The sequence below is a fragment of the Momordica charantia genome, assembly GCF_013281855.1.
Source record: "Momordica charantia cultivar OHB3-1 chromosome 2 unlocalized genomic scaffold, Mcharantia_2.0 BLBB01000002.1, whole genome shotgun sequence".
NCBI classification, from domain to species: Eukaryota; Viridiplantae; Streptophyta; class Magnoliopsida; order Cucurbitales; family Cucurbitaceae; genus Momordica; species Momordica charantia.
In genome coordinates, this window is record NW_028275160.1 from 2,311,284 (window position 1) to 2,335,295 (window position 24,012).

Consider the following 24,012-nt stretch of genomic DNA (forward strand, 5'->3'; position numbering starts at 1 on the left):
CTCGAAAGTTAGCACTAAACTTCGATTGAGGCGGTGGGTTATAATCTTTCACCTTACTTATTGTATTGAAAAATCATTTTATTTTCTAATAAGTATTTCAAGTAATTGAGAGCAAACAGACTATAGCCACGTTGTTTTAGTACTAAGGGTAAAATAAAAAATTTTGTATTTCAAAACTTAAACCAACTATATAATCATGGTCTATCTTTATTTTTTTTAGAGAATTGAAACATTGTTATGATTTTTTATGAATAAAAGTTAGGAAGATAATTTTCACTTCGTGGCATATATTTGTTAAAAGATGTTACAACTTTTATTTCTTTTAAATATACTATAATTGTGATAAATTTGTTTTTTAAAAATATGATAAAATCATGTTTTTTATTCAATTATTTAGAGAGTCAAAATTTGATATTGGGTAGAGAGCTAAGTGCTAGGTTTGAAATTAATATTCTTTTTTTAGTGAACAAACCCAAAGCAAAATTTTGAAAACTCATGGAAATGAGTTTAGGCACTTGTTTCTAACCAATAGGTCCATAAATTCGTATCTCTTTTGTACTTAAAAATAAATTGAAAAGTCATGTCTGGAATGATTAATAACAAAATTAAAAGGTAAATACAAATAAATTTGTGAAAAATAAAATGATAACTGAGAAAGTAAAATAAAATATTGAATTTTTAGGGCTTTTGCGATTAGGCAATTATTACGAAAACAATATACATTTTACAGTCGTTGTCCGAAATTTAAAACGAAAATATTGGAGGGGCAAAAAAAAGCTTCCCCTTCGCCGCTCGCCCGCCGAAGGAGTTCTGCTAGTCGCCAGAAGTTGGCCACTGAAAAAGTTTTGAGCTCAATTTTTCTCTCATTCATGGACTTATCCAATTCGTCTTCCGTACGAGTACTTGTACGGCCTCCGCCGGTATCAACACCCACTTCCTCGCACACGCCTCTCCCTCCTCGTACTGCCTCACCAGATCCCTCTACTTCATATTCTTCTTCCTCGCCCTCACTGTCCCTTCCACGTCTGTCCGACAGTGTGGTCGTCGTGGGGTTTATCGGGACGAGACCCGATGATTCGATTCAACTCATCAATCGGATTATTGATTCCAATGTGTTCGGGTCCGGTAACTTGGATAAGAAATTGAATGTCGAGAAAGAGGAAGTTAGAGACTGGTTCAAGCGGCGGAGGATTAGTTATTATCACGAGGAGGAGAGAGGCATTCTGTTTTTGCAGTTTTATTCCAACAAGGGTCCGGTATTCGACGCCGAAGCAGATTGTGATTCGGGGATTGAAGAACATGATTTTGGGGATCTTCAGGGAATGCTTTTCATGTTCTCCGTGAGTGCCCATCAGTTTTTCATTTGTTATTTTTTCTCTCCACGTTCTGATGTTTTGGTTCATCAAAGAGGGTTTAGCTTGGATTGTTTGTTTTTGTCCTAAACGGAGCATCCAGTGAAATGGTCGGAGTAAATTTTGTTTCAGCTCTAGGTCGTGAAACTAAAGACCTTCACCTTGTTGTTACATACTATAGAGTCGTGTCGAATGCCTACTTAATATGAAAAATATGCATCGACACCATAATTCTTAATTCATTGGTCCGTATAATTACTTTGGAAAATAGGTTGTTCCTGTGATTGATAGAGTCGCACTCTTCTAAGGTTGTGATTTCAATATGCATTTTTATCTCAAACGTTTTCCCCCTATCATTCAAATGATACCCTCTAAAAGTTGACAGTAAATTGCTCAAGTATAAAATCAAACAGAGACTGGACTATGTTATGATTTAGTGTGTCTAATTTTATTAACGTTGGTTACCAGGAAGGACCGGTCACAATATTATTGCAAGTTCTGAGATTAGTGTTAGTTTTATAGGGCCTTGATAAATAAGCAGTGGATACTACCCCCTTTACTTTCAACATATGATATGTGGCTAAACATTTGACTCAATTACCGATGCAGGTTTGCCATGTAATCATATATATTCAGGAGGGGTCACGGTTTGATACTAATATTTTGAAAAAATTTAGAGCTCTACAATCTGCTAAGCATGTTTTAACTCCATTTGTAAAATCTCGAGCTACACCACCACTGCCATCCAGGCTGCATTATTCATCTGCTTCACGGTCTGTTCCTTCAGCGGCTGTGTCTAGCAATTCTTCTCCAATTAGAAGTGGTTCTATCTTAACCCGCAATGCTTCTGGCATCTCTGTAATGTCAGGTTTAGGTTCATATACCTCGTTGTTTCCTGGACAGTGTACTCCTGTCATACTGTTTATTTTTATTGACGACTTCTTAGATGGCCCAATTACTAGTTCTAATGTGGAGGGAGCAGATACAGTAGCACTTAATCAGCCTTCGAGTTCAGATAGTACATCCAGGCAAAACTTGCCAGTTAAAGGTTCAGGATCTGTTGTTGTACTTGCTCGTCCTGTGAGCAAATCAGAAGGTGGTTTCAGGAAGAAATTGCAGTCATCACTTGAGGCACAAATTCGCTTTCTAATCAAGAAATGTCGAACACTTGCTGGTTCTGAGACCAGTCATGCAGGGTCCAGAGGTGGAGGTGCCTCAAGTTCTGCACCTTTGTTTTCACTCGATGCATCAAAAGCCGTTGTTTTGGTGGACAGGTCTGCAAATAGGAAAGCTGAGTCTCTAGAGTTTGCAACTAGCCTTGTGGAAGATGTTTTGAATGGAAAAGCCACTTCAGATTCTCTGCTGCTTGAAAGTCATGGTCAGAGTGCTAGTAAAGAGGATATAGTATCTCTAAAGGAATTTATTTATCGGCAGTCGGACATTCTAAGGGGTAGAGGGGGGCTGGTCCCTAGTACAAACAGTGGTTCAGCTGGTGGGGTTGGCATGGTTGCTGTTGCAGCTGCTGCAGCTGCTGCATCAGCTGCATCTGGAAAGACCTTTACTACTCCCGAACTTCCAAGTATGGAAATTTGGTTATCTTCAAGTCAACAACTTCTCGATGGAGTTCTCTCAGCAAAAGGCGGTTGCATAGATGAAGTGGAAATGAGTAAACGAAAACCACGTCACCGGCACATTCCTCCTGCATCAATTGAGGGAAATGCTTTGAAGGATCTAGATCCTTTAGATATTGCTGTATCCTGGTTGGAAAGTGGTAAAGGTTTGAATATGAAGTTTTCAACTTCATGGTGTGAAAGAGCATTACCAGCTGCAAAGGAGGTTTATCTAAGAGATTTACCTGCATGTTATCCCACTTCACAGCATGAAGCCCACCTGGAGAAAGCTTTGCTTGCTTTCCATTCAATGGTTAAGGGACCTGCAGTGCAACATTTTGCAAAAAGGTTGGAGGAAGAATGCAAATCAATTTGGAATTCTGGGAGGCAACTATGTGATGCCGTTAGTCTCACTGGAAAACCATGCATGCATCAGAGACATAACTCTAAGAAAGGAGATTCACCTGCAGAAACCCTGCCAAAGTCTCATTCAAGTGGATATGTCTTCCTACATGCCTGTGCCTGTGGCCGTTCACGACGACTCCGATCTGATCCTTTTGACTTTGAATCAGCAAATGTTTCTTTCAACCGTTTTGCTGACTGTGACAATTTTCTTCCAGTTGTCCAGTTACCAGGAGTAAGCATAACAGGACCCATTCAGCCATCATCATGGACTCTGATTCGAATTGGTGGTGCAAAGTACTATGAACCTTCAAAAGGTTTACTACAGAGTGGATTTTGCCCCACTCAAAAGTTCCTATTCAAATGGAAAATTAGTACGAGAATAAGGAAGACTCCAACTGATTTTACAGATAATGTAATGATGCATGGCCCTTTAATAAAGTCACTCATAGACTCTAAGGTTGAACCACACGTAAATGTAAACATGAAGAATGCAGATGTGCAACTGAAGCCAGGGGATCTACAGCCCGGGAATGATAATGAAAGAAATTCCCCAGACAACATTAAGGCTGGGGATAAAAAAGGCATCAGTGGTAGAGGTCCTCCCAACTTTGCCCTGCGAAAACCATTTTCTGAGGTGGTGGCTGGATCGTCAGGTCCAGATGTTGGATTTCCACCTCTCCAGCAGAGGAAACATTCTTCATCAGGTATGGATAAGGGCATCAAACAAAATAAGGCTGTAAATAGTTCTGAGCGAGGCTATGTTACTGTTGATCACCACGGCTCAAAGAACTCTGTAAATGTTATTAGTCTTTCGAAAAACACAAATGAGATTAACAGCAATGAGGGTTCAGATAGTAACTCCTTTCTGCAAATAGGTACTAACGTAGTTCCTATGAATGTAAATAGTTTTGAAAAAACAAAAGACCCTCTTCTGAAGCACACACTTGTATATATTGGTTTTGAGCATGAATGCCCTCATGGGCACCGTTTCCTACTAAATTCTGAGCATCTTAAGGAACTCGGATCATCTTATGCTACAACTAAAGAATCTCATACTCCTGTGCAAACTGCTGCATGCAATGATCCTTTGAAACATGGTAAAAGTGACCGTCTTGGTAAAACTCATCATAGTGTAAATACAGCAAATGGTACTTTCCCAAGTAAGCAGAGAAATTTAGAAAAGTTAAAGGATGCAGCGACTAGTGGCAGCCTGTTTTTAGATGACCAGTCAAACTACAATAGAAGGACGACAGGAAACAATCTGACATCTGTTTGTGCAACGGTCTCCAACTCTGTAAAAGACCTTGAAAAAGGTGTTAAGTCTATTGGCATTGAGGAAAATGGATGTGCTTCCTTCATGTTGAATCGAAACCTACCGATTTTCATGAACTGCCCACATTGCAAGCTCTCAAAGAATGAAAAAGATCCACCAAATGCTAAGTTCTCCGGCACAATATCTCAACTTCAAAGGATTTTCTTGGTACGTCATTGTTTTATGAGTCTGTTTTCTGATGCCTTTGGTTCTCTATAAAGTATTCTTAATGTTTTCCTTTTAAGGATTGGTTTCATCTGATGACGCATTGAACTTTATATGGGTTATTTTTGCAGTCCTTTTAGTAATTTTACCAGAATGAATAGAAGATTCTTTGAAGCCATAGGGGGAATGGGGGAAAAGCTTTTGGTGATTTTTGTTTTTGCAGTCTCATCTTGGTGCTTGGTTTTCTTGTTCTTCTATTATTACTAATATTTCTTCTTTTACAAGAAACATGAACTTATATTTGAAAAGTTAGAAGCTGCTTTCTAAGGAACATACAAAAGTAGAAAATAAAACCCCTCTAGGTTGCACCCATACTATTTGCAATCTAAGAATACAAAACCAAACTGTCATGAATGACAAACTAACGAAATCCCCTATTAATTACTAATATTTTAGAAGGCTAAAAATGAACTTGAGGCATTTTCCCTTGTAGCGATAAAGCTTAAGTCTCAATGTGATATGAGGGATAAGCCTTGATTTAAAGTAAAATAACAGTGATAATAAGCGAGCACGGGTGTCCCTGGGTATGGGGAAGTAAAACTCTGACTCCCCGTTATTTAAAAGTAGTAATAATAATAATAATAATAATAATAATAATAATAATAATATGCATAAAAATATAGTCAAGTATGACTGAACATAATGATCATATGTCACTTTCTCTAGCCAAGCTGGGCAACGTAGGCTTGTGACCCGAGTGGGGGCACCAAAGTGGTTGAAGGTTGGATCTTTCCATTGAGCTGGGCCTTCGGGAGATATCTACTGGCTCGCCCACTAAAAAAATAAAATGGGCGTTCCTTATTGCAGGGCTGTTTTTTGTATGCCCTCCCTCCTTGCTTTTGTATCTTTTTTCATTTCCAAGTGCAGTTTCTTATCAAAAAAAAATTATCACTTTCTCTAATAAAGATTCTAAATATCATTCTTAAAATCGTAATTATCACTAATACGATTGATTTATCCCTTTAACTTTTGTCTTCAATATCCTTTCAAGGCTTGGTGGTAAAAGTAGTAATGTGATGGCAGGTGACACCTTCATTTCCAATTGTGTTGGCTACACATCCAGTGATACAATTTGAGGTTTGTCCCACTTTTCTGTGAATATGCATTCCTGGTTATTTTAGTGCGGAACGTGGAATGTTGAGCTGTATATTATTTATATTGGAGTTCAAAATAGGTTCAAATTGATCTCTGGACATTCTTGTTTGTTTCATTCTTTAATATGTCTGCTTTTAGGAATTAAGAAGAAATCAATTCCTTCCATTTTGATCAAAATCCATGTCACTTCTTTGGTTTGTGATCTTTAAAGACAAGGGAGAGAAGTACAAATTATCACATCCTAACATGTTGCCAATGAGAGAAATAATAGAATCTTTAGGGCTTGGAGAGATCCAGTGAGTTTGTTTGGGAGCTTATTCCCGTAGGTAGGGATTGGTTTTTAAGGTGTTCTATAATTATTAGTTAAGCTCAGGTGTCCTTTGGTTGGGCTGTTCCTTTTTTTTTTTTTGGAAAAGAAACTTGGTTGGGCTGTTTTTTTGTTTGCCCTTATATATTTTTTCATTTCTCTAGTGATTTATCATTTAAAAAAAAAAAAAAAAAAAAAAAAAAGAAAACTGCACGGCAAGAGAGCTAAATAGGCCCTCCCCCTGTTTTTCCTCCTCTAACTTCTCTTGTGTATTGCTAAAATAATTGAAAATGGAAATTTTTGTTTTTCTTTATATATTCTCCCATCAAATCTATCCAAAGTTAGCACGTAAGATGGCCTACTTGTAAAATTTTTAAAAAAATCTTTGGTGCAGCTATATCAGTGTTTTTCTATTTGTGATATGAAGCAATTATATTAGTGGATCAAAAATACAAGAGAGGAAGCATAGGAAAAGCAAATTGTTTGGAAGAAACTAACCCACCACCCCCTCCCCCCCGGAACACACACTTTAGTCCCGAAAAATTCTCTTGTTCCCCTTTAGCCTTAATTCTCAGAGCACGGCTGTAATAAAACTGACCAGAAAATTTGAACCTTGTGAAATGGTGTCCAAGCAGCAGATGAAAGAAGGCCCTAATCCACACTTGCTGAATGACTCCAGGGCAGTTTGAAGTGGTGCAGCACTTTGTGCCACATACTTTTGTGAAGGAACTTAAATGAAAATGTGGGTTGAACTTTCTCCCTCCTTAATAAAATGGATTCCTATTTGGAGAAAAGCAGGAGTTGGGACTTCTTTTTGAACCTTGTCCAGCATACTGGTTTTGGCATGTAGTGCCAAAGGTAGAACTTCACTTTCTCAAGCAATTTTAGCTCCCAAATTTTTTTATGTGGAAGATCAACATTTTGCCTACCAGTTGATGTGATTAGCTTTACAAGAAAATCTTCATAGTTCTCACCACTCAAAACTCCTGAAATCTTGGATTTTGATTCAAAGGGTACCCTTCCAATAAAGCAGCCAGACTAGACCAATTTGGAATTTCCAAATTATTCAATGATCTTAAAAGGTCGTTTGAATCATTGTTGACTGAATCCCACACCGCTGCATACATTCTTCCAAGAAGAAATATAAAATTTTACTGGAAACAACGAAGTTATAGAGGAGGGAAGTTGCTCTCACAAAAAGTCAAGTAGTTACACAAGGACTCTCCAATTAGATTGGATGGAGGACAAGGAGTGGTTACTTAAAGACTTAGATGTAGAACTCCAAGAGAATGACACAAAAACAGTTACATGCCAAATACTTTGCTAGAACTTCTCCACCTCTTGAAAACTTCTCCTATTCCTCTCCAACCACACTTCTCACAAAAGAGACCTAATAGCATTCAGCTCAAGTACCTTGCTTTGTTCTTTGAAACTGTGACCAAGCGAAAGCAGAATTGAACTATCTAATATTCTCGAGGGAATAGCCAAATAGAAACTGGAAGTGGCTAGCAGCAACCCTTAAATAAGTTATATTTAGAGTTTCTAATCATTTTGTCTTAACAGTCATGCCTGATCAAAATTATTTTTTCACATGCTTCATGCCCTCATCCATTACGGTAATATTGTTGTTATGGAGATATGTATTACAACCACACCCTTGACTGATCTTCTACTTGCAGGAGTCGTGTCTCCCCCCTTGTGTTCCTGGACGACAGCAGAAACTGCAGTTCACACTTGGATGTCAAGTGGTCTTGCCCCCCGAGAGTTTTCTAACACTTAGGCTACCGTTTGTGTATGGTGTGCAACTGGAGGATGGAAGTCTGCACCCTCTTAACCCTCTTCAGCATCAACCTGAAGCTACTGCGTGGATAATTGGGGGCACAACATTGCAGATCCTGTCGAAGTCTGGTAGTTTGGATGAGGGATCTCAAACATAAACAAAATTTTTTAACATTGGAACTTGATCTGTATTACCTGCATCTGCGAAGGATTAAGTGATGCACACATATGTTACCAGCTTCATCAAAGTGTTGGTAAGACAGAGTTTTCATGGCAATGAGATTTTTTGTTGTCATATTCTTTTATTTATCCACAGGTTCACGTTCACCCCAAGTATTTATACTTCAATGCTCATTTCCTCCTCAGTGTTCTTGACTTCCTGTTATCTGCATGTACTGCTCCTACATAATTTAGGATTTATCTTAAAGTGACTAGAATTATTTTACTTGACATTAGTTTCATGATTTAAGCTTTCCTGATGTGAGACTTCTCTTGTGATTTTTCACCAACAGTTATCGACTACAGATGTAAAATATGACTTGTCTACCAGGATACTTTTCTTTAGTGATTATCATTCTGATACACCAAATACTCGGTGATGGTGGGCTGCTTTCTTCCAGACTGGACAACCAACCAGAAGATGTTGAGTTATTTTCAGGTATTCCATTCTACAGCTTTTATGTTTATGGTGATTGATAGTTCCTCTTCTCTTCATACTATAACTGGTAGTTAAGTGTTATACAATAGTCAATTTCAACCTGGTAGCGATTGGTTTTCCATGTTACACGAGTGATCGTTGTAATGTCTACTTTCATGTGACAGAACTGAATAATCTTAAAAGATGTTTCTGAAGCTGAGACATTCCCCATTGTTGTGGAAACTCTTCCCAAATATTTCCTTCCGTTCACGAAGCAACATAATTGTGCTGCAGCTGCTCCGACCATGTACTACAAAAACTACCCCACGCTGTGCAATATGCTTGAGAATACCCGACGAAAATTCACCATTTTTTCCCCTCACTGCACAATGTATCTACTGAGTTCAAACTAAACAAAAATGTAGGAATGTATCGTGTTCAAACCAGATGTTCATAAATCATATGAAAATGTTGTCATTTGAATCCTAAAGTTTTCTTAGTAGTCAGTACCCAAGAGCTATTTTGTAATTAAGAGGATGTTTAGCTCGTGGATTTAACATGTTTGAATTTGTGTAGTCTGGAGTTGGTATCTGTACTCTTGTGTAGCTTGAATTTAAATTGTACATTGGAATAATTTATCATTTGGGACGGATAGACTCATAAAATAGTAGCAAGACAAAATGGGATTTTATGGTGGCACAATTAAGATATAGAATTGTCAGTCTCTAAAAAAAATTCACTACATTGATTTGAGGAAATTTTATTCTTTAAGAAGTTGATTATCTTAACGAACTAAATACATCTTGAGGAGGTACATGCATGTAACTCACTCCATTCCCAATGAAACAATATTTGGATGTAGTATCTATCTTTACACTAATCACTACTTAAAATATGACAGTTTTTTTATTTTTAAATGAACAAAAAAGTTCTCTCTTATTATATTTCTCTGCTGTCAAAATTTTAATAGTAGTAAAAAAGAAAGGAATACGATTGGTAAACACTCAAGTATTATTCTTCAAATGGGCTTGTAGTCATCTTCCAGTATAGAGTTGCCCATTAAAACACTTACAATCTCTGTATTGGTTTTAAAGGGTTAAACTGAGAGAGATTAGGATGTGATTAGAACTCAAATCCATGGTTAAGAAGTGCCCCAGTAAGCCAAAGCTTCATATTTGGCAAGTTCATGTCCACCTCACAATCTCTCACCTGCACAAACATTACAATGCCAAAACATCAGAAAATGGGAAGCAACCAAAAATTCCCATCTCAAGAAACATTTTAAAACTTGACATGAAAAAGGTTGGACAATTTTGATCCTCTTTTCATGTCATTTCAATTCAAATCATAAGAAGTTAATCACATTGATTGTAGCAGTGAGGATGAATCTGTCAGAGGCAGAGGCCAAGTTGGAGCTTTGGATATTGAAACTGGTAAGAGATTCAAGAACCTTGTAAAGGGACATGGCTACTCCTTCACCCATCTTGCACACCATCCTCAAATAAAACCCTCTTTCCTCCACTTGAAACACATCCAGCTGAAACCCAAGATTCCAAATTAGCAGCTGAAAAAAACAGAACATCACTACAGAGAACAGAACATGAAATTTCCTAAAAACTTGCCTGAATTATCTTGTTGGGGAGGAACTGGTCAGAGCGTGAAGTTTGAATCTTTCTGTGGCTTTGATCAGTTGGTCGATGGTGTGTTTGTATCTCATTAATGGAGGATTCCAAAACTGATATCTCAGCTTTGAGCTTCTTGGCCTGCATTTGAAGCTCTTTCACATACAACACTGCATCTCCAACAATGGAAGCCTTATCCATCTACATTTTCACAAATTTTCTATCCAATATCAAATCATTGGACAAATTGAATTATGATTCTAAATGTGGGTATTTGCCAATTGCCATACCTTGGTTATATTTGGAACCAATGAGCGTAATGCATAAAGTTTTTCCTTCATTCTTCCCCTCCTCCTTCTTTCAGAAATCAAAGTTCTTGATCTGTCAACTTTTGGCTTCTTTGTTGTTGTTGTGATGGAAGAATTCTCCACAGAAGTATCGTCTTCGTCTTCATCTTCAACTTCTCTCATAATACTGTTGAAACTCTCCAATGAACCGAACAGAGAATTGGGATCAGAATTCATGACAATATTGGAATCTAGCATGTATTCAAGATCAAAGTTGAATGTTGGATTTTCGGGCTCCCCACGAATGAGATTCACGTATTGATCAAAGTTGTCGCCGTGAATGAAATCTTGGAGCTCGAAGTCGTTGATGTTCATCATTAATGGCTTCCCAATTGGCTCCATGTCAAACATTATGGTGTTTGAAGTTTGAAATCTCAAGTTTTGAATGAATGGATTGGATAAAGTGATGATTAATGGGCTTCACTTATAAACAGGGGAAAATGAGGGAATCTTTGTGTGTGAAGTTAAAAATCAAAGGGGGAATCATGACACATGAGAAGCTTAATTAAGGGGAAAAAAAACATAACAATGAATTTTACTGGTTAGATATAACTTAAAAACATGTATAATTTTGATAGTGAAACAAGTTTAGCATATTAAGTGAGGCATGCACTTTTTCAACCAATCATATGAATTCATATTGATTAGTTGATTAGAACTATTTAAATCTAATTAGCTTGTTAGATCTATAATGACATAGGATTACATAGCTACCATCTCTCTCAATCTTCAAAGATAATTAATTAAGTTGTTAACTAAATGTCAACTTAGCTTTGCTCATTTTTGTATCTCTAAATGTTTGGCTATTATTAGTTAACACTATGTCAAAGTTCAAAATTGGGGTCATTTTTGAAGGAGGCAATAACTATATAATTAGTGTTATTTTTTAATGGGGAGGTCTAATCTGGGGAAGGGGCGACCTTTTTTCTTATGGAATAAAATTAATCAAAGTGGATATTTTAAAATACAAGGTGTGCTTGGACATTATAAAGCATGTTTTGGCTAATTGTTTGATCAAGTCTAAATCTATGAAATATTTGTTTGGATAGTATAAGGAAGTGAGTCGTAAAAACCTTGATTCATGTGATATTTGCTTGGTTAATGGATTCATGATTCGGAAAAATGATTTTTTTTAGTACAACAAATATGCAGATGGAGGATTGAACCTCTAAGATACTTAACCTTAAAGTTATGTTTAGTTAATTGTAAAGAAATTCATTAATCTACAATTAACAAATTCGACTCACATATTAGACTTAGGTATTATGATATATGTCTAACTTGTGAGCTAATCTTTTTTCTTAGTATTTTATTTAACGAGATAATCAAGTAGTTTTTCATAGTATTGCATTATTAATAAAGGGGAAAGATTTAAACTAAATACATTAAAAGTATCTCATAGATCTTTAACCTATTTGTCGTTTCTTTAAAAGAATTCTAAACTTTAAAAAAAAAATTCTAAACTTAGTAGACACAAAATTGAAAAGTCGTGATATTATAAACCTCAAAATTCAATCTTGTGTTTAATAGATTTATAAATTTTTAAAAAGTTGTGTTCATAAACTTATTAGACGCTTTTAAAACTTAGAAACTATCATTAAATACAATCTCAAAAGTTTATAAATTAAAATTATAATTATAAACTTAATATAATTCAATTAGTTAAGACTCTGATTATAAAAAGTTGTGGATTCAAATTCTATGCCCACGTTTTGAAAAAATTAACGAGGTAACTTAATCTAATTATGCAAATGAGTTTAAATATTTAAAAATAAATAAATAAATAAAGTTAGGTGGGCCCCATGCCATCTGTCATTTATTAGTTTTGACTTTAGAGAATCTAATGTATTGCCGTCAACTGACATTGATGGATGGTATGGGTTAGGGTTTCATCATCTCATGCATCACTGTGGGCTTATATTTGCCGCCGGCCCATAAATCCATACTATTTTTTTAAATATTAAATTTCTGTCGCAAATGTTAAGAGCGTTGTGTAAGTTTAATTAAATATTGATTAAGTTAATTAATTGTGCTTGGCACACAACTCCCACGTGGAAATAGCCTTTACGGCACATGTCTCCACGTGTCCTATACCCATGCCTCGTCGTCTATTCGCTGAGTCACCACTTTAATTTATTCTTAATCTCTCTCCACCTTCAGCTTAAGTGTGTTTTGTCATTTTGGATTGTTTATTAATTGGGCCGTATACAAGTTCAATCTACAAGGTCCAAATGGGAGCCCAGAGCGGCCCATTTCAGAAGCCTGCTGCTGGGCCCAGTGCATGTCAGCTGTTTGGGATTCACGTGCGCATTCTTCTTCCAGAGGTTGACGAGAATTGGGAAAATCCGCTCGTGGCGTATAACCTCCACAATTGGTATTGGTGCTGTTCCGTTCCGTTGCGTGCTTGAATTTTTGTGGTGTTACCGACAACAAATGCGGCCAATTTTCTCAACGGCCGACCACTTATCCATGAAACCGCTTTTGGTTCCATTTTTATTCTTTTAATCGATAATTTGCTTAAACATATTGTTGAAAATGACTCGTGGAACAAAAATGTGGACCTCTAATTTTTGGAAAAGATTTCTACTGTCATATAATTTAAACGGTTAGACATCACAGAGGAGGAGGGAGAGGTCTTTTTCTCCACTCTTTTAATATGTGGGACAAAAGTTTTAATATTTGTTCCCAACAATTTGCAACACTAATTTAGAATTCGAAAATGAAAAATACAAAAAAAAAAAAAAAAAATTATTGAATGTAACTGCCACAATATAACTACTCTTAGTAATGGTTAGATTTTTGGTCCGCAATTAATCTATTACCATGAGATACAAATTTAAAATACATTTGGTAATCGATTGTACAATCAAATAATTTCTTGAAAGAATAGAGCGTTCGAATTGTAAGGGGTTGGAAGAGAACAGAGACAGTAGAGAGTCAACCTCAGAAGTGAACAGTTAAGGCAAGGGAGGATAAGTAAGGTGGAAAATACAGTCAGCAATTAGTCAGATTCCTATCCAAATAAACTGTCTTATTATTTACACTCTTCCATCCCACCCAAACCCCAACCTTTGCCGCGCGTTGTAACGGTCGCCACCTGTTTCTCCAAAATCCTCCGGCACACTCCTCAACCAACCCCACTCGACGCCCAGCCACGCGTGTCATTCACCGGTTCTGAGCTTGCACTCGAAACTCAGAAACCTTCGTTTTATCGTTTTCTGAAGTCGAGTGGCGCGTGGAGAAATTACGTTTCCGCACCAGTAAAATCCCCTAAACGCCCACGATGACAGTTTAAACCTCACTCAGACTCCTCTCTCTCTCTGCAAATCTCTGTAACAAAGAATTCTCTGTGTTTCGTATACCTTTCATTTCCCAACGCAATGGCCACTGATATTGAGGCTTCATCATTTTCTTCTTCCTCTGAATCTCGAGTTTCTGCCTCCCAAAATACAGATGCAATCGAGCGCGATTCTGGGAATTTTGGGTACGTCTCGATTACCCTTTTGTTTCAAAAATGTGGATCTACATTTCGATTTCGAATTGGGTTTTGTTTCTGGTCCCTCGACTCTCAACTATTTTGGTTTAGGTGCTCGCATTATCGAAGACGATGCAAAATCAGAGCTCCCTGTTGCGATGAGATCTTTGATTGCAGGCATTGCCACAATGAAGCTAAGGTAGAAATTTTTGTGGTCATTAAAATGTTCGTTGTTGTCTTGAAACGCTTTTTGATGATTGATTTTGGTTAGACTTTTTTATATCTTCTTATTGTCTTGTTGCTTTGATCATCAGAACTCGCTTGAAACGAAAACTCTTGATCCACATGATATTCCTCGCCATCAAGTTCAGAAGGTTTGTGAAAAGTATAGTTTCCTTCTCCTTTTTCTGATAATCATAGTTAATAATTAGACCAGTTCCAGATTGATTGCTTAGAGATTTAGGTTGAGAATATGAACAAAACGTTAAATTTACCATTTAACACAATTTGAGTGGTTCTTATGAGAAAAACCAAAGCTTACAAGTTACATTCTATGGATGATAGTTGATACGTTCTGCAGTAGATGGTCTTATAGATCTTTAGTGAATCTGAATTGGAAAAGCTGAAAAAGGTGACTTTTATTCTGGTGGGTGGAGGGTTTGGCGATTATACTTTTAGAAAAGCTTGAGCAGGACTCAAAAAAGATGGTTTTTACTTAACCATGGCTTAGTTCTGAAGTAAACCTGATACTTTTATTTTAAAATGAAGTACAACCATAAAGCTTCTTAAGTTACATATTGTATTTATAAGTAAAGCCACCATCTTGGTTGCCTTTTGTATAAAGTCGAAAAGTGAATCCATCTTTGACTTCAATTTAAAGTGGACAATATCTTAACAGTTTATAAAATAAGGGAACGTATGTTTCTTGTTTCTAGTTTTATTGAGAAATTTAAGTATTTGACAACTATTTATGTTTCTTGTATTTCTTGCTTTTTTAGAAATGTTCCCAAAATTATATATAAATTTTGAAAAAGAAAAAAAAAAACAAGTTTATTAGTTCTAGTTCCCATTTTCAACCAAATTAAGTAAAAAGAGGAAACAAGAAACGGACCATAAGGAATCTGTCCTAATTTTTAACCAATGGATGAAAGTGTTAAATCCACATCTGTAAAATTTTTAATTCCAGTCAGTTTCCTCTTTTCTCCTCTAGTATCTAACTGTATGAGTGATCTTATTCCACCTTACAGGTTATCTGTTCCTTGTGTGACACAGAACAAGATGTGAGTTCCTTGAGAATAATACTGTAATTAAAACATGAGAGAACTTTAAATGGGTATAATTAACTTGTTCAGTTCTTTTGTATTCCAAGCAGGTTCAGCAGTACTGCATAAACTGTGGAGTCTGTCTTGGGAAGTACTTCTGCAGCATATGCAAATTCTTTGATGATGACGTGAGTTAATTACACTAGTATAGTCTTTCAAGTTTCTGCTGCAATTTTTACTCACGGAATAACGTTTTTCGAGTTACTTTCCGAAGTTGTGGCTTATTTCTAATTTCTTCAGCTTTTTTCCCTTTCAGGTTTCAAAGAATCAATACCACTGTGATGAATGTGGAATCTGCAGGTATAAGTTTTGCAAACTCTGTTAACTGTACTCAAATTTTGTTTATCTTATGCTGATGCTTAATCAGTATGTTATCTTTATTCCACTTTGCAGGATTGGAGGCAAGGACAATTTCTTCCACTGTAAGACATGTGGTGAGATTGAGATACAATGCTCAAACTCAGAGCCTGAAACAGAAAGAAAACAGTTTAAAACTTATTTTTTTTCAAAACTTATTTTTTTTCATTCTTCCAATTTTCATCACAGAATGTTGCTATTCCAAAGTAATGAAAGACGGACATCGCTGCATTGAAAGAGCAATGCATCATAGTTGCCCTGTTTGCTTTGAGGTAAGGAAAATCAATGCACAACTATCTTATGTTAATTCCTACTGGTTTAACGTTGTTTAATTCGATATGTCTGAATTTTTCGATCTGCAGTTTCTATTTGACACAACAAAAGACATCAGTGTCTTGCCTTGTGGCCATACAATACATTTGGAATGTGCAAAAGAGATGGAGTCACATTTCCAGTAAGCACATCATATTCGCAATACTTTTGATATCCTTAGGATATTATGTTGGAAACTATGTAGAAACTTGTATATGATACCCCAAAATCGGTTGAAATCATTATTAAAACTTCCATGAATATTCTCGTTCAAACTCGTTTTCAAATGAATCGGGTGTGAGGTCTAGAAGTCTAAATATCTTCTTTTCTGATTCCACGTCGAACACGATTCAATAAGTTCTTACAATGTGTTTATCTTTCATTCAGGTACTCTTGCCCCGTTTGCTCAAAGTCCATATGTGACATGTCCAGATTGTGGGAAAAGCTTGATAAAGTGGTAATTAGATTATATTGCTTATTTTCTTAAGTTTCCCAACCATTGATGTGAATTAAATTCATTCATAAAGATCTTGGTTTCTTTTTCTTAACCTGCAAATGCAGATCGCTTCGACCCCAATGCCCGATACATACAAAAACAAGAAGGTAACGCTATCTTTCAATGATGTGTTTCAGCTTTCTGTTCTTGATTTTTTACTTGTTCTTAAGAGAGGAGTTAAGAATAAAACTGATGCCTCTTCCAAAGCATTGCTTATATTTGAAAACAAAAACACGAGTATACTTATAAATGCTTGACATGACTTGGCACACAATACATTCAAGCAGGTGTGGATTCTATGTAATGACTGTGGTACAGAAGATGAGGTTCAATTCCATATCATTGCTCATAAATGCTTGAAGTGCAACTCCTACAACACCAAACAGACAAGAGGAAGAGGATCTACTGCTCCTTGCCCGTCAACGGTGGTGCCCGAGATAGTGAGATGAGAGGCGCCCTCCTACCATTTAAAGTTTATAAGGAGAATTATTGGAGTTGTTCATCACATTGTGTTGGCCTTCTCATTCTCATACATGTAAGATGCATGATGTCTTTATAAATGAACTAATACTCTCATATCTAAGAGAGAGTTGGCTTAAAATCGTCGCACCAAATAAATTTTCAAATCTAGAGTGTGGCTGCGATAACAAATGAATGCAAATATAAATTTTGTTAGGCTAAATACCTAATGCATTGTTATAAAAATAAAAAAATAAAATACCTAATGAATTTCTTTTCCTTACCAGAGAAAAAATGCGTGTCTGAGGGAACTTGTACAAAAAAGGAATTAAAATAATTTAAAATTTTTAAAAAATATATCTTCTTTCCTTAAAACAAAAAAACTGTGAATCGATTACCTCCGATTTTTAACATTATCATGGCCTCTTTTCGAAAAACTGGAAAAAGGAAATTACCATCATTATTATCTTCATGGTGATCTCTTTCTTTGAGCAGGAAGAGAACCAAAGGATGCGAATGAAAAAATAAAATAAAGGGAAATTTTAAATCACATTTATTACGAATAAAGTGATAACTATAATTGGTACTAACGTGAAACATTTATTATGTCTATCAACCCTACAAAAATTTTCCCATTCCACTCTTTCTTTCAAACTTTCTCCTTCTCTCTGTCTAACTTTTTCATTACTGTCAAGAAAAAGGGAAATGTTACCACAGAGAAGCAAGATATAAAATTTGAAATTTATCCTCAGCAAAATGATTTCAAATCAAATTTGAACAACAAATGTAATGTTAGCTAAAAAAAGTTTCTGCAACTGCACTGTACTGCGACCTCCATTATCCTGACACGGCTGTCTTTTTGCTTTGTGTGAACCCTAAGTTTTCTGCATTTAAATCTCTGTTCCAAATAATGCATCTTTTTGCCTTTAGACTTTAACAATCAAAACAGGAGGACAGAATGCCTATTACGACAACTATCACCATTCAGATGCAGAAGAAAAAGCTTTCACAAATTCACAAACAGACAGCCAGCTGGCAATCTACTCTCAGTCTTTTTCTTTTCAGCTTAAATTTAGACCTAATCCCCACGGTTTCCAAGGCATTCTCACACGTGAAGCCAAGTTTCTTCTGTTGTTGGAAGGGAACAGACTTCTCCATTCTAGATAACGATGCATTAAATTTACAAAAACATTTAAAGGGCATCTCCTAAAATAACCCAAATGAGGCTTTTCAGACCCCTCTTTGCTTTGGAGAGAGTGAACCCAAGTAATTCTTTTCTATCCTCGAGAAGCTTATGAGGATGACTGGATCATAATTCAAAATTCACTTCAAACAAGGGACAATCATTTACAGTCATTTGTACTGCAGCAAGTTGATTTGGTCTTTTTTAAACAAAATTTATGATTTTGGAACTGGGAAGCCTTACAGAGAAAGAACTAAATAAATATAAATAATATTGAAGGGGGCGACACTCCTCCCTAGCCTTTGTTGCAGACTATGTCTGCAGGAACTATTCTAAAGTTAAAGAAGGACCATGAAAAGAAGTGAGATTGTAACTGTAGTTTAAAGCAAAGTTAAAATTATGTCATTTAATATTAGCTGACCTGACAAGCAAAGAAACCAACCCAAAAGATAGCTGAGTTGGCATCCAGCGCCAAACTGCGCACCCCCTCAGGCTGAAGAGTGGTGGTTTGCTCCTTTTTACACTCGAGAGATATACAGAATCATCAGGGACCCACCAACAAATTATCACCACCAATTGAATTCGAATGGAGATCTGATCAAAAGTAGGATCTTTCTCTGGCGGGAACGAGCTTTTTAACTTCGCCAAAAGAAGAGGCATTCATTGGTTTTTAAGAACTGCCAACGTCCATGCTATTGCAAGTTGATTTCGACCAGATTATAACCCGAGCTCCTGAAGCAAGCCTGTGAAACGAAAATTGAACTAAATGTCAACCAAGATTCACCAAAATAGTGGCTGAATAGTGCCACCTTGAGAATCTGATAAGAAAATTGCAAGTCTGTACTCAACTTTCTTCGATCTTGATCACGTCTTCTTCCTCTTCACGGAAGGAATCTAGCCGCTTAGACGGTTTCCTTTCAGAGCAAGGCTCTGTAATCCTTTTACTGCTATCGTTGGAAGCACTGGGGCTTATGGTCTGAGAACTATCAACTCCATCAGAAGAAGTTCTTGGTCTATCAGAAGTAGGAGATTTCGTTGGCTCATTTCGTGGTTGCTTGCTTAGTGAAGCTTTAATAGCCCGTGGAATGCACTTTGAGCGGCCCGTGGTTGACTCATCTTTGTCTTCAGTTGAATTAAATTGCTTGTATGTCCTACAGTGTTAGCTTATTGTGAGTTATAAATTAACTGCAGCTGCAGGCAGTATGAAGAAACAACCACGTGTACTGCAGAAGTTCTCTGATATTAGACAACTTTTTGTGTGAATCATAGAAACAATAAGAAAATACTGACATACATATATAGAATGATAGAAACCAAAGTAATCTAGCTCCTGCCATACATCTGCAAACAAACATGTATTTGCAAGAAGTAAAAGGTTCACATTCTATCATGGCTGGGAACAATGGTAAGTTCTCGTTATGTACATCCATGTTTATCAGCAGAGCAGAGAGGTAGCTTAAAGTAGCCATGACCGTGAGATTTTAACCATTAAACAGAGATGTAGCCTCAAAGGAACTTCTTACATTAACATAAGAGACAAGGTAAAACAAGTAACAGTAGGTAGTAAGACGAGAATTTCGCACCTACAAGCATTATGCACGAGTTCAGAATATAAAAGAACATGACAAAAATGCAGGTTTACCAATCTTGGCCAGCACAAATTTGCAGAATCTCTCATCAAGCTTTAAGCTTTATACAGCCTAAAAATTTAGCATAGGGACTTTATAACTTCTTAACTTCCTATGCAAGCAAGGTGAAGAAAATTAACCCGCAGAAAATAGCACAGGCATGGATCAACGGATCATGGGTTTCATCAATCAGAACAAGAAGGAAAAGACTTCAACATGTTAAAGGTGATGTTCATGGGACAATTACGTCTCCTATCCACTAAAATCATGATAAAGGATCTTTTTCTTCAATTACGTTGCTGCCTTAATTGAGCAAGCTTGATCTTTGTTATAACCATGAGTCATGACCAACCACCAGAAAGTACATGAGGAGAAATGAAGGCAATAAAAAGAAATGAATTGCATTAAAAATTAAGGATGTTAGAACATTAAACATTAACGAAGTATGTGAACGTTAAAAACAAACCTGTCGGCATTGTATGAAGACGATCGTTTTAAAGTTGTCAATCCATCACCTTGCAGCATTTTAGTTTCGATCAAGCTACCACTGAAATATTCCTTGTCTTCCAGCCTCAAGCCCATCATCCTAGGATTCTCAGACAGGCAGTTGAGTTCTCCCAACATCACTGTAGTAGAGAATAATGGGGAGGGAAATTTGGAGTGAGAAAACCGTGGTTTGTATGATGGAATGAGTCCAAAACTATGATCCTTTACTGATATTGATCCACACGAGATAAGTTGCATTAACACATTCGTAGCCTTGAGTCTTGCATTCGTTGGCATCCGAATTTCTTCTTCTTCAAGAATTCTAAAACTGTTGATTTTACTAGCATCAGCTCGGATAAGAGACTCTAATGTTTCAGTCTTCCCACCTGAAGAGGAAGCACTAGAGGACAATGGCGGTGGAGAAACTGAATCCTGAGGAGCATCATAGTTCTGTTTTTGATTTGAAGCCCCGTTGTTAAGGATCTGACTACATTCTGGTTCCATGGTCCCATCATCTGTCGAAACTCCCCTTGTACAAGTTTCTCGTGTTTTCGGTCTGCTAATATTTTCCTCAGTCTGAGTCGATGCATCGGACAAGCCATCAGTTTTGTACACTTTGTATTCTGTCAAGCTAAGACAGCCACCCCATGAACTCTTTCCACCTCCAGAATCTGGAGACATGCCCGACGAACCAGGTCGAAGGACAGACAGCGAGAGGTCATCATCTTGAGAATTTTTCATTTCTTTTCCATTCAGGCTTGAAGAAGACGAAGAATCATCCTGACTCTGAGAAGATGTTGGTTCAGGTAATTGTTTCAATGGCTGAATATTCACATTGCCGATGGAACTGAAAGGGTCTGTGAGAACATATCCAACTTTCAAATTTTGTTCATTACTTCTTTGCCAGGAGAAGCAGAACCTAGTAACCACCCATATGTTTCTTTCCCAGTTTAGTTTTACAATTTAGGTCACATATGCATTTAAACCGCCTATTTCGTCTTCAAAACCTTACAACACTACGTTTTTACTAACCTTTACCAGAAGTGGACTCTTCAAACAGCTCGGAGCCTTTGAGAACATACTCATTTCCATGAGCCGGAAGAATTAGGTCATCTTCGCAGAGATCATGCCAAACAAATCCATTCTTGTAGCTTCTGTATAATCAGGCCAAACAAACTACGTTATAATAACAATGCTGTGCATTCAGAAATTCAAACATCTGAGAGTTCTTTGATGATTTCTCCCCAGTATTTCTCAGCATCCAAACAAATGAAATGAGAAATAAAAATGAAAGATTGCAAGTAGTTAACCTCTTACAAGACCAAGAGTAGAAGGTAGCCATGCCTCTTCCTCGGAGAACGTTAAGCCTGTTAATCACATCTGGGCAAAAACTACTTTAAAGCATGTCAAATCGTTAGGAGAGGAGGGGAGGGGGTTAGTAAGAGGCAACATTTCGATTTAACAGTACCTCTCAAATACAGTCCCTCAGGGGACGAGAGTGGGACTTCCATGAAATGAGGATGCTCGAGCTGCCTATTTCTGCATAGGTAATAAATCACAGGTACCTTCCGAGTCTGTTGGTACTTGGGCGACTTCTCCGTCCACACCTTAGCCCTCTCGGGACTCAGTTGGTTGTACTTCTTCATTCTCATCTCCATACCACCTCAATATTACATCAATCCCACGTCAAAGCGGCTACCAATCGACCAGATTCCAGAATTTTTAGCTTCCTTACTAACAGACTAACAGTTATCGCGGAATCCCTGTAAGAAACAAATCGTGATCAGTCAGCCACATATGCGGGAAGAAGACAGTTCTATGGATACAAATGGCAGAAAAAATTGGAAGAAGTAATTGCCAGATCTGAGAACAGAGGAAGCAGAAACTCCAGCTTTATTCCGGCCAAAGTGAAAAGGGTCAATCATAAGGGAGAAAAATAAAAATGTCCGATGTTGAGAGAACAGGCAGAGTAAGACTGACGAAGGAGGAGGAGGAGGAGGAGGAGAAGCAGAAGAAGGATGGCTCCCCTGCGTTTATTTCTCAATGGTACAGAGACAGCTTGTAAATAGAAAGTTGGGATAATATAAGACGTCAACTTTACAGATAGAGAGAGAGAAGTGATGACATGAGACTGAGAGGGACACGACGGAAACGGAACCAGAAGAAGCTCTTACCCCCCTCCTCATTTTCTGGGGTCTTCCCTTTTTACTTCTTTCTTTTTCTCTCGTTTGGCTGATTCCGTCGAAGAACAATAGCTGCCTCTTCTTAGTCGTCGCTTGGGGGAAAAAATACCAACTTGATTATTTTTCTGTTCAAGTGTCCAGTAGCTTTGGACCTCTCCTTGACGCCTACTGTACTGTCAGGAAAACCTTTTCTACAAATTTATACTTGAAAGAAAACAATCCGTCCACTCCACTCCACCAGCTCCTATTACAGGAGTTGACTGTTGTGAGTGAAAAAAAATTCAACTCCATTGCCAGAAGTACATTTTTTAAAGATACTTGTTTTGTTTGGATCTTAAACATCTTTTAAACTATCCAATTCCAAACGAATATGGTGGGTCTTTCTCTGTAATTTTCAAAAATTAAAAAAAAAAAATCATATAGGTATGGGATGTATTTTGGATCCAGTGAAACCAACAAAATACGAATAAAAGAACCCAATACCTTCAAGTTCAATCTCAGAGACTAACATTACTAAATCAAATGATTTAAGCATCATACAGCACCCGCTTAGCTCAAAAATCAGAAAAATGGCGGTAAATTATGAAGGGGAATTTTTACAAACATGTGGAGAGCATTACCTTCTTGGAAACAAAGAACAAGGAACCCAGATGGAGCAATTCCAAGAGGAGTCACCGAATCATTCTGTTAGCAAAGCTTTCCCAATACAATTGCTGAAAAATTATGGAATTATTGTCAGGAAAGAGGCACACCGATGAACGACATGGTGGATACGGCAGAGGCACGATCGCCTTGAATTTTTGATTGCTCCCTTTTCCCCAAAGAACCAACCTTCTTCCACATTGGCTTTCATTAAATACTGCACAATACCGTGGGTCACCCGGTTCTGCTGTCTCCTGATACTTCGCTGCCGCGTGTAGTAGTCTTCTGTTGCGTACTGTCTGCTGCTATCCAAAATCCAATTCAATTTTCTATACTCGCCTTTTGGTTTAGGGGTCTGAAAAGTCTCCGTTTCAATACTCATTATTAACTTAAATAATTTTGGAGCTCAAAAATATATATATATATTTTTTAATTTAGAGTATTTGTTTTGGAATAAAAATAACAAATACCGAGTTTGGTGAGACGTACTTTTTACCAAAAGAAATTGGAGGGGTAAAAGAATGGGAGGTTACGAATAGATTTAAGTTTTATTTTGATTTGTGAAATTTCAATCATAATTCAAATTTGACGTGTGAACTTTTAAATTGTTTACTTTTAAAATTCAAAATTATTAAATAAATTGTTTTGATTTTCTATACTCGCCTTTTGTTTAATAGATGAATAATGTAGCTTCTATCGTATGAAATGCATACATGTTAGTAGATACAATAATAGGATTGACAAATAATTTAATAATGATAATGTTAATGATGCTAAC

The 24,012-nt window shown here is 36.9% G+C and overlaps 4 protein-coding genes across 8 annotated transcripts; 2 read left to right on the forward strand and 2 right to left on the reverse strand.

Annotated features, from left to right (window-relative positions):
- Positions 1-741: 741 nt before the first annotated feature.
- On the forward strand, positions 742-9,370 carry LOC111011111 (uncharacterized). Of its 5 annotated transcripts, XM_022284739.2 has the most exons (6): positions 742-1,340; positions 1,962-4,847; positions 5,928-5,981; positions 7,986-8,339; positions 8,598-8,743; positions 8,908-9,370. In XM_022284739.2, the coding sequence occupies exons 1-4, from the start codon at positions 870-872 to the stop codon at positions 8,241-8,243; spliced, it is 3,669 nt and encodes a 1,222-aa protein (XP_022140431.1). In that variant the 5' UTR covers positions 742-869; the 3' UTR covers positions 8,244-8,339; positions 8,598-8,743; positions 8,908-9,370. The 5 variants fall into 5 exon arrangements, with proteins under 5 accessions (XP_022140431.1, XP_087977202.1, XP_022140432.1 ...); XM_088121076.1 differs by lacking the exon at positions 5,928-5,981; XM_022284740.2 differs by lacking the exons at positions 8,598-8,743; positions 8,908-9,370 and adding an exon at positions 5,571-5,722 and having other exon boundaries at positions 7,986-8,070.
- A 345-nt stretch (positions 9,371-9,715) lies between these two features.
- Positions 9,716-11,207, reverse strand: FRU (FER-like regulator of iron uptake). Its single transcript, XM_022285002.2, has 4 exons — positions 10,635-11,207; positions 10,345-10,545; positions 10,086-10,259; positions 9,716-9,931 (listed from the first exon to the last, which is right to left on the reverse strand). The coding sequence occupies exons 1-4, from the start codon at positions 11,040-11,042 to the stop codon at positions 9,845-9,847; spliced, it is 870 nt and encodes a 289-aa protein (XP_022140694.1). The 5' UTR covers positions 11,043-11,207; the 3' UTR covers positions 9,716-9,844.
- A 2,543-nt stretch (positions 11,208-13,750) lies between these two features.
- Positions 13,751-17,254, forward strand: LOC111011097 (CHY-type/CTCHY-type/RING-type Zinc finger protein). The gene is made up of 12 exons (XM_022284723.2): positions 13,751-14,175; positions 14,278-14,365; positions 14,481-14,540; positions 15,414-15,446; positions 15,539-15,616; positions 15,745-15,788; positions 15,882-15,922; positions 16,035-16,117; positions 16,208-16,299; positions 16,545-16,614; positions 16,719-16,760; positions 16,941-17,254. Exons 1-12 carry the CDS (start codon positions 14,072-14,074, stop codon positions 17,100-17,102), a joined length of 897 nt encoding a protein of 298 aa, XP_022140415.1. The 5' UTR covers positions 13,751-14,071; the 3' UTR covers positions 17,103-17,254.
- Positions 17,255-18,434: 1,180 nt separating this feature from the next.
- LOC111011096 (UPSTREAM OF FLC protein (DUF966)) lies at positions 18,435-23,454 on the reverse strand. The gene is made up of 7 exons (XM_022284719.2): positions 23,213-23,454; positions 21,878-22,172; positions 21,720-21,789; positions 21,442-21,563; positions 20,390-21,266; positions 19,144-19,446; positions 18,435-19,038 (listed from the first exon to the last, which is right to left on the reverse strand). Exons 2-7 carry the CDS (start codon positions 22,065-22,067, stop codon positions 18,966-18,968), a joined length of 1,635 nt encoding a protein of 544 aa, XP_022140411.1. The 5' UTR covers positions 22,068-22,172; positions 23,213-23,454; the 3' UTR covers positions 18,435-18,965.
- Positions 23,455-24,012: the final 558 nt, after the last annotated feature.